This window comes from Ptychodera flava, chromosome 22 (assembly GCF_041260155.1).
Source record: "Ptychodera flava strain L36383 chromosome 22, AS_Pfla_20210202, whole genome shotgun sequence".
Taxonomy (NCBI): Eukaryota; Metazoa; Hemichordata; class Enteropneusta; family Ptychoderidae; genus Ptychodera; species Ptychodera flava.
The window spans coordinates 24,952,401-24,961,993 of NC_091949.1; the positions used below are offsets into that span (position 1 = coordinate 24,952,401).

A 9,593-nucleotide genomic window follows, 5' to 3' on the forward strand; every position below is an offset into this window, starting at 1 on the left:
TTTTACCATACTACCATAAAATGATATTATCAAAATAAAGCACAGTATTGCATAGTCAAAAGTGTCTCAAAATTAATTTTCATCGAAAATGTTTTAGAGGCTTCCCTTGCTTAAACCAGCAGTGGTCGTCGCGCTGCGCATCCTCCTGAGGGGTCCCCCTCTGTTGTAAACAAATCCAAGAACGCCGCACATGTTACGGCTTGATTGTAATGTTTGCGATATTGCCGCTTGTTAAAATGGCGGCTGATCTGTCACAAGCGTACCAACTAACCAAATGTAACACGCAATAAAAGGTCAATTAATCTTAGTTGAATATCTGCTGAATATTGAACAATAATTGCACGCTGGATTGAGATCACATTTGCTCATGATTTTCTTGAATCAGTTGAATGGGGCTCGGCTACTGTTATCGCTCGAGCCATAGAGCTAGACGTACGCATCTACGCATGTATACGCCAACAGACTATCAACGACCGAGCTCTAGTTTTCGACATCGCTAGCAAGGACGAGAGCTTTCATTTCAAGAGGCCCGACAGGAGTACAAAGACAACAACCCAAACTACAGAAATCTACAGCTCGCAGAGCAATGCCCGCTGCAGCAAGAAGCATCTCTGCATCTGTTCCGTTCCGTGGTCTGTATGAACGTCCGTGTCAAACCGGGTATATGGCGCGCTACACTCGGCTGTGGAGAATCCAACTCAACTACAATGTTTACCCCGTTTGGGGTGCAAACGAGAATTCCGAGTACAGGTATCAAGTCAAGCGAAGGACCTTTCATAGGTCTTCTTGTTATGTGGGGGTTATCTCACTTGAAAGAGGATTCAGACCTACCCGGCAATCAGGAGGTACAACAACGAAGTTTGCCCAGCACCGCTAGGCCTACACCAGCTAGCGGTTGGATCACTGCCCTGACCGTGCACAGGACCAGGGCACAGGATCTCTCGATACGTCTATGCACGGTGTAGCCGTGCAATTTCCTGCCAAATGCCGCGAAAACCCGCTCGTTTTGTCTATTGTTTCCTGTCATTTTAGTATTTCTTACCACGTAATACTAGGAGAAGTAACAGTTGGTTGTGGGCCAAGTCGTCGCGGGCCGGTACGTTGTGGGACCGGATTCTCTATATCCGTGTATACGTCAACGCGGTGACCGTCTCCCAACAACATCTCCCGTGTCCTGCTCTGGCTTGCCGATCATGGTCTTGAGTGTAACTTTTGTGTTAGGCATTGTGCTTGTTGCTGGTCTACATATATAGGCAATGTTGATCATTTTAGTTATGTATTTTCACTGTACTGTACATAGCATTGTGTACAACCAGCGTGATCAAAGCTTTTTGTTCACTGTGTCTGCGTGCAGTAAACTCAGCGACATACGTGCTGAGTGTAGTGTCCCAATGTTCGTAGCTCTACACGAGTTTATAGATAGAAATACACCACTGAAGTTCGTTTCCGATCTTAATATTTTACTATTGCATGATGTTGAGTCTTACAAAGGCCTTAACAAGTGGGGGACTGCTCCCATCTCACTCCTATTGAAGTTGAGAAGACTTATGTTTACAAAAATTTATGTTTATCAACAAAAAATCACGCACAGCGCAGCGCGACGACCACTGCGCTTTAAACCAGCAGGACATCTGCAATTTAGAAGTGAAATATGGTGATAGGAAACTCTTGGGTATTCTCAAGAATATATACATTAGGGATTTCCATGGCTGTTTGTTGGAATAGAGACATTGCTTGTTTTGAAGTTTGCTGAAGCAGAAATAAAAAATGAATACTGAATAATGAAGAAACATCTTTAACCTGTTCACCCCCAAATCCGTGTAGACAGGTCCATATTCACCATTGATAACAATGGATTTGGGCCAAACCATGGTGGTTAAAGGGTTAACCCTTTGAGCACTTAAGTCAATTTTTGTCACCCTTATAAAATATGCCTCAGTAAATTTTGTCAGATTTTTGCCAAAATTTTGATAAAAATCTGTGGCCAATGAAATGTTGTGTTCATTTGGTCTAAAATTATCAGAAAAGTTACAGAAAAGTTCATAAAAATTTGTAAAATATTGGACTAAAATTTTGGTGGGAAAAAATACAGCACTCAAAGGGTTAATAGTGTATAAAATGATTTACAGGTGATTTATTTCTTTTTTCTACTTTCAGAACTGGCTGTCCTGTCACAACTCAGTCCGAAGAGACTCGTGTCTGGCTAAAGAAAGATGCCAAATGGCAAAACGTACATTTCCACCGCTCAGGAGCCCCCAGCGCACCCGCAAAATAGAAATTCATACAGTAGGAATTTCTAGGTGTTATGTTTCAAACACGTACAGGTCATGCACTCAATAAACCATTGAAGATGCGAGTTTGAAGGATTTCTGGTTCTAACTGGTCACTTTATTTGGCATCAAAAAACCATACAAAACAGGCAAAAAAGCAGAAAATTGTGTCACCAAGTTTCAACATCAGTGAATTTGTCTTTTTTACTGCTCTTTTTTTTTGCTAGCAGCCAAGATTTTTTGTAAGATAATTAAGACTTGTACAAAATCCGATTGAAGGATCTAACAAGAATCATTTACATAAGGACAAATTTCTCACTGATTACTAGAGCTGCTCATGCATATCATTTAAGATGCAATTTTTTGAAACTTGAGGATAGCTACAAGATAGACATCATGCATTGAGTGGTTGCCATGACATCAGTTGCCATGGCAATCAGTTTTGTGACACAGTCTCAGATGGCAGCCATCTTTGATTGCAGGTCATTCCTGAAATGCATCATGGGAAGTGGCGATGCCAAATACTCAAATATGGCAGCTGGATATGTAAACACTCAAAAAAATACAATTATGAAATGTGATTCACGGTTAGGCCAGATTTTCTGAAGAATTATTTTTTTTGTTTCTATGGCAATGACTGGCATGGAATTGAATCAGAAGTGAGCACTTTGTGTCTAAAAAAATATGCAAGAAAAAAGTGCATAAGCAGTGTGGACCGCAAAGCTAGAAAACTGGTTCCAAAGTTGAGGCAAGTATCAATGGCCTTATTTCATATTTGACCTGCTGGGTCGGACGCGGCATTTTTCGTCGTTGTGGATTGACTTCAGTGGGAGTACGAAGTACTCCTGTTTAGCAATTAAACTTGCAATTCTAGACACCTAACAAATTTAGAAACATTTCTATTTTAAACTAAAATCTTTGGGACACTTTCATCAAATTTTTTCTGTTCATTTTGTTTCACTTGCACAGTCCTTCCTTGTGCATTACTCATTCAAATAACCAAAAAAAAAAGATCAGATTTTTTGAGGGCAATTTAGCTTTGCTAACTTTTAAAGGTTCAGGGGCATTTTTATTTTGGTCTCACTTTTACCAAATTTCTGCAAGAGAGATTTGCATGGTCTTTCTGAGGTGATTCTGCACTTGTGCAATACTGGAAATTCAAATTTAGATGTTTTGCTTCATCTTTGTGTAACCATAGCAACCAATCCTGGGTTAAAAAAGATGTATTTTGCTAGCATCTGTTTAACTTTACAGATTGTGTTGGTGTTCACATTCGATAATTCATTATTTATTTCCAACGCTCGGTTCCTATATTGATCAGACATTTGGTTTCTTGCTAGTTGTACAAACTGGGTGTATATGTAGGATTGGTGAGCTCTGCAGATTTTGTTTCTGTGATGTGCAACTTTTCATCTTCTCCTTTGAAAAAAAATGGTTTCTTTTTTTGCTAGATGCTGCGAAAGGGGATTTTGAATTTTTCACAATTTACGGCGTCTTCTTTCTTCAGCACAAATGTAGTGTTTTATATCTAGATGTTTCATATCTATGCACGTCACATGGATGGGCAGTGTGAATCACATGACTATACCAGGTGTGTCACATGGTTGACCATGTGGATCATATATGCACATGGTGTACATGATCAATCACATGGTATCCATTTGACGTGCATATTTATATGTGGTGTGCACTCTTTATTGGGATTTAATCATAAAAAAAGTGGATGGATAAACTCAAAACATTTTTCTCCTAAAAGATGCAATTTTGTTGACAGGGAAGTTACTAATAATTCCTCACTCATCAAGCCAATACAATTCATTCTTTACATTCAAAAACAATTAAATAAATTGTCAATTATTTCCAATTTTGAACATTTTTTGACAAACATGCACAATACAGCGTATTATATCGTAGATAGGAACTTTTCTCCTAAGAATTTACAAAGACTTTTAGATGTGATTCAACATGTCGTAAATGTGAAAGCTATCTGTCTCTTTTGGACTTCTTACTGTCAACAACCAAAAAAAATGAAAGGCTATAGCATTATGTTCGATGTTATTTGAGTTTTTTTATTCATAGTGCAAGCTTTTGCCGCAGTACGGGTGTCTTTGACACCTGCAAAGTTGTAAATATTTTTTTCAGAGAATTGAGATCTTTAGATGGTAAATACCCTCCAGTACGTACATTATTTTTAGAGTGTACTTGCTGGAAAGGGAATTGTCACAGTGTGTGCTATTGTTTCAAATTTTGTGATGAGCTGTAGACGGGGGAGGGCATTTGATTTCTTGCTCTTTTATTTTGCTGTGATATGGTAGCTGGATCCGATTTGTCGGTGGGCTGAATAGCGCCCTCTGGTGATGGCTAAACTGTCTGAAATTCACAGCATACAAAATGTCCCAAGTGACACTGTACAACTTCTGTACCCTATTTATGCTTTTAATTAAGTTTAACCTTTGACCACCAGTTTTGTACTAGTGAGTCAACGAACTTCCTACTCACAGTAAGTTCACAGGATTTGACCCCATCAAAATCTGCATCATGCTGAAAAGGTAAAAGATAGTCTACATATCCAACTATGGTGTCTCATTTTCATGGTGTGTTGGTTGTTCATTACATGCAATGTCCCCGGACAAAAAGCAACAAATTTTCTTTGTATTCAAAAAGTCAGGGTCAAGTCAGGCATGGCATTTCTCAAAATCTTTGAAAGCAGTAGTGGAATATAATACTGATGGCTAATCTTGCTGAACTTCCCATTTTCCATTCTTTTTTGCTCCATTCCAATGTCGTCACACTCTGTGCAGTATTAGAGGACATGGGAATAAGATTGATGAATTATATATTTCTGATTCATGAGCATCTCCAAACCAAAATTCTCACTAAAATCCATGTCAGTCAGTTGAATGTGTTACATCGATGATTAACATTTCAAATTGTGAAAACTCATCTTTGTTTGTCAGTTAGTACTGAAATTTTACCAAATTTTTTTCATTAATAATAATGCATGAATGATTTCAAACTCTGTTTATTTCAAGCTGTCCTTGTGCTGTGACCTTCCAAACCACTGCACAGATCTGTGAAGACCAAGTGGCAATTTTGATATCGTTTCAACAGGGTGCTGTAATGTACACTTCAGAAAACTTTTTAGTATCACAAACATTCTGCCAAAAGTTTACCATGAATGTCTGTGTAAAGTCATTTGCCAATTATAATACATGTACCCTGATTGCATGTAGGAATAATTTATTCAAAACATCAATCTTGAACCTCAACAAGTATCCAATGATCTGTATCTATGGAAAATGAACTCTGTTCACTCTTGAGGCAATGATGTACATGTAGGATAATTATGCAAATTTCTGTTCACATATTCAAATAATATGTTAATTATATGCATAACAGTTCATCGAAACAGGAAGGACCAACAGTGTATTGCATGATGGTCCACTACCTGACAAAGTCGATAAAGTGAGACTTCTCTAGTGTAATGTGCTCTCCATTTTATTGCGGATCTATAGATGTTTACCTCACACTGCCATAACACGTGAACTGTACAATCAAGGGGTCAGACTTCTGGCTTCCGTTCAACTTCAGTGTTGTTGAACTTGCAATTCTTAACTAGTGAATCTCATTGCTTTGTCAAATCTCAACCTTCATGCAGACTCTTGGATATGATCATGTCAGTTTTCTTAAAGTCAAGAGATATGCATTACTTTTACCAAACTTACGCATAAGTAATTTTGAATTATCATAACTATTAATTTGCATATATTAATGATAATATATGCCTGTATTTTTTTTAAAACTGTATACAGTTGCTTAAGTTCAAATAAGAAGCTAGTAAGGGCAGAATTAGGACAATGAGAATTTTAGCTTCATTTTTTTTAATAGTACATATTTAAAAACAATGTCTATTTTGACAATTCTTTTAAATCAATTATGTCAACTGTTAAGTCTTCAGCTGCTGATTAGAGAGCTCATACTGAAGTTAGATAAGATTTCTTTTGAAATCTTAGACTCCTGTATAGCACAAAAGTCTTAAACACTTCTCTTCTGTCAGTATTGTTTGATAGTCAAATAAATGCCAAGAGTATACTCAGGCAAAGCACAAGCTATTAAAGGTAGTATGCGCCTCGAAAGTAAACAAGTTTTGCTCAAACTTTCCTCAGTGAAACTTTATACTATTCTCTTACCAAATCAAGAATAAAAATCAGTGGTCACGATGCAAATTTTGGTACTAGAGAAACAGATTTCCTAACATCTACTGATATTTGAAATTCAAAATGGCCGCCATCACTGTAATCTATCTGTATGGGGAAAAGTAAAATTTTTGAAAAGCTAAGATGGTGAAAATTTCTTTCAATGAGCCTCCCTCAAGTGGTAGATCAGAAAAGAAGTGTAAAAGTTTGAGAGTCTGAATATCTGTCCCCGAGGCGCATTCAACCTTAATGGATGACTTTGGAACTTGGTTTGTATTTGATTTTAAGGCTGCAACATCATTTAGATTCAGAAACAATCTGTCAAAGTTATCACATTTGATTTAAAAGATGTTACTGTTCAGAATGAAATCAACATTAACAGGGGAAGAAGGAAAATTGCCGCAACACTGTCAAAAATCTAGGAAAAAATGTCCTATCGGCTGGCTTTCGTCCTCATAGGTAGACGAATAATTTTCTAGAAACACTTGTGTGACCTCGCCATGCTGTATTTCTGTAAAGGAACACAAGTGCTGGTAGAAAAGTACGTACAGCAGGCAGAATTAATCAACTGTGTAACTCCATCACAAGTTTTTGGAAACGGTCAAAATGAACAAATGAATACAGAGTTTCTTCACCAAAGAGTACAAGGAGATTTAATCTATACACTGCCATTTGAGCACTTCACGTACATGATTTTTTGTTTTTTCAAAGTCAAAAGCCAGTATGCGATTCAATCTTGTCATTTGTTATCGTATTTTCCCTGAGGTGATGCTTTCACAATTTTAAACAAATTTTCTTGAATAACCCTTCTATTTGATATTTGTTCGTTCAGAGTAAAAAGAAAGAATGTGGCGAAACAGGTTTCTTATACCATTGATATTTGTGATGCCGACATACAAAATATTGCGGGAAAAAATTTGTCCCTGCAAAAGTGTTCGAAATGTTTCAGCTTGTGATAGTGTTACCAGTTGTAGTCCTTCATAACACCATGAACTTTTAAATCAGATATTGACGATTTTACTTTAGCGACTGAAAGAACTGCCCTCTGTTTTAATACTTCACATGCCGTCACTTTGTTCAGCAACAGCATATTTTGTTCCAGACAGGGAACTTGTGTGACAATGCAAATGTAACCAAATGATCATGATTAAAATTACACCTCATATTGTGAAGACAATCCGTACGTTTTACAATCAGGAACAACAACCAATGATATCGTGTAATGTGCAGTAACAAGCACTCCTGTGACAGAAGCTTACTTTTTTGTATTATTTATTATTTTGACAATTTGTGGAAAAGGTTGAAATCGTGGGACTTTTTTATCGTTTGGAAATAATTGAATAAATGTGCAAATAGCTTAAGTGCTTGTAGAGGTTACGGGGAGAGTTGCTTTTCCTTCACTAATAGTTTTATTAATTAATTATTAATTGATCCTTCTTTCTTGGTACATTGGTATAAAGTTGATTGTAATTAAGTAAATCTTCTTGTGTCTGTTGAATTTCTTCAAGTTCACTGTATATTGAAGACATCAGACTCCTAATAAAAATAATTTCAAAATTTACATATTTTGGTGGGTAATTTTAATTGAGAAGAGTGAAAGGTGGATTAACTATGTCAAGGGTAAGTTAAACTACACAAGATATAAGGTATTTCTTAATTTGAACTGAACCCACAACGTAAAGTACTTGCCAAGCAAAGACATCAGTAATTAAAACCATTCGGAGTCTCACATTAAGTGAGGTTGCCCACAATTCTGCTTGCTTTGGGCACTTGGCTATCTTTTTCTAAAGGCTAATTTTATTTTATTCATTTCTGCACAATTTGAAGAATGTGCTCCAAAATTATTGATTAGGCCAAAGGAATTAAATTCTTTGTTTTGTGTTCACTCAAAATGGGAAAAGGTATGCCTCTAAGCGGCTGAAAAACACACACAAGAAAATTAACACAATGTAATTTGATTGCAGCGAATAAAATATTGTAACAAAATTTTTAGTTCAGAAAACGGGTATGTCCTAAAATTTCCTATTCAAATACTCTGTGTGTGTGTTTTTCATGAAAATATTAAAAACCTAAGCGGATGGGGACGCAAAACAAAGAATTTAATTACTTTGGCCTTAGGTTAAAAAATTATGTGCAAATTGAACAAGAAGGCAATGTTTATGCACACTATTGAAAAAGTACACACTTTTCATGGTAAAGAATCAGCAATTGAGATGGTCAGTCATGCAAATTTTCTTTGTCAAAAAAGTCAAAACCCTTTCTTTTGCCAACACAGATGCAACTCATTCCCTTAGTTTCCTTGAAAATATTGTGTATGTTTGTGAAGAATATCTTTTGACAAAATGACGGTTTATCTCATTATTCAAAATGGGAAAATAAGAAAATCATGATGAACAACACAATTTTGTCAGAAATTTGAATATGGCCCAAGCTGCTCTGTGTGGAGAAGAAATTTTTTTCAGTTCAATGGGTGATCTCAGTGTGTACAGATCATGGAGAATTGTGTGTAACATCACACTGCGCGTCTTATTCGGTATTGGCACTCTGAAGTGCGCCCTCACTGGTCTTTCAAAACAATCTCAAATAAACTACCTTACATACACATACACATTTACAACTGAAAGACAATAAAGAACAAACCAGAAGTTCGTTTTCCCAACAATGCTAGCGAACAGCTCTCATATGGAAAATTTTTTGCCTTCAGAACTCCATTACCCTACCTACATGCAAGACGAAATCAGAGTTCCAGTATTTAACTCTTTCAGCACTAAAGTCAATTTTTGTCCCTTTTATAAAATATACCCTAGTCAGTTTTTGCCAAAATTTTGGCAAAATACTGAAGCATATTACATGTGTTGTCCATTGGTCCAAAATTATCATTGGTTATTATTATTGGTAAAATGTTGCACTCAAACTTTTTATGCCAAAAAAATTACAGTACTCAAAGGCTTAACAAATAGAGGATTTTTAATATCAGAAATCACCAAAACACACTTGCCTGACTTGCGTACATAATGTGCTATAGTATACGCTTAGAGATGGGTACCTAATTTGCATGCATAATGAGGATTTTACTTCAAACTAACATGTGCAGCCAGCGCTCACAAGTGATGGTTGGCCGGTTTTC

General features: G+C 36.6%; 1 protein-coding gene across 21 annotated transcripts in view; it reads left to right on the top strand.

Annotated features, from left to right (window-relative positions):
- The window catches only part of LOC139123029 (calcium/calmodulin-dependent protein kinase type II subunit delta-like), a 114,534-nt gene extending 106,507 nt beyond the window's left edge, over positions 1-8,027 (top strand). For all 21 annotated transcript variants that reach the window (XM_070688975.1, XM_070688976.1, XM_070688980.1 and 18 more), the window contains one exon: positions 2,158-8,027. In XM_070688975.1, coding sequence (XP_070545076.1) covers positions 2,158-2,275 — 118 coding nt within the window. In that variant the 3' untranslated portion in view covers positions 2,276-8,027. The remainder of the gene's footprint in view (positions 1-2,157) is intronic.
- Positions 8,028-9,593: the final 1,566 nt, after the last annotated feature.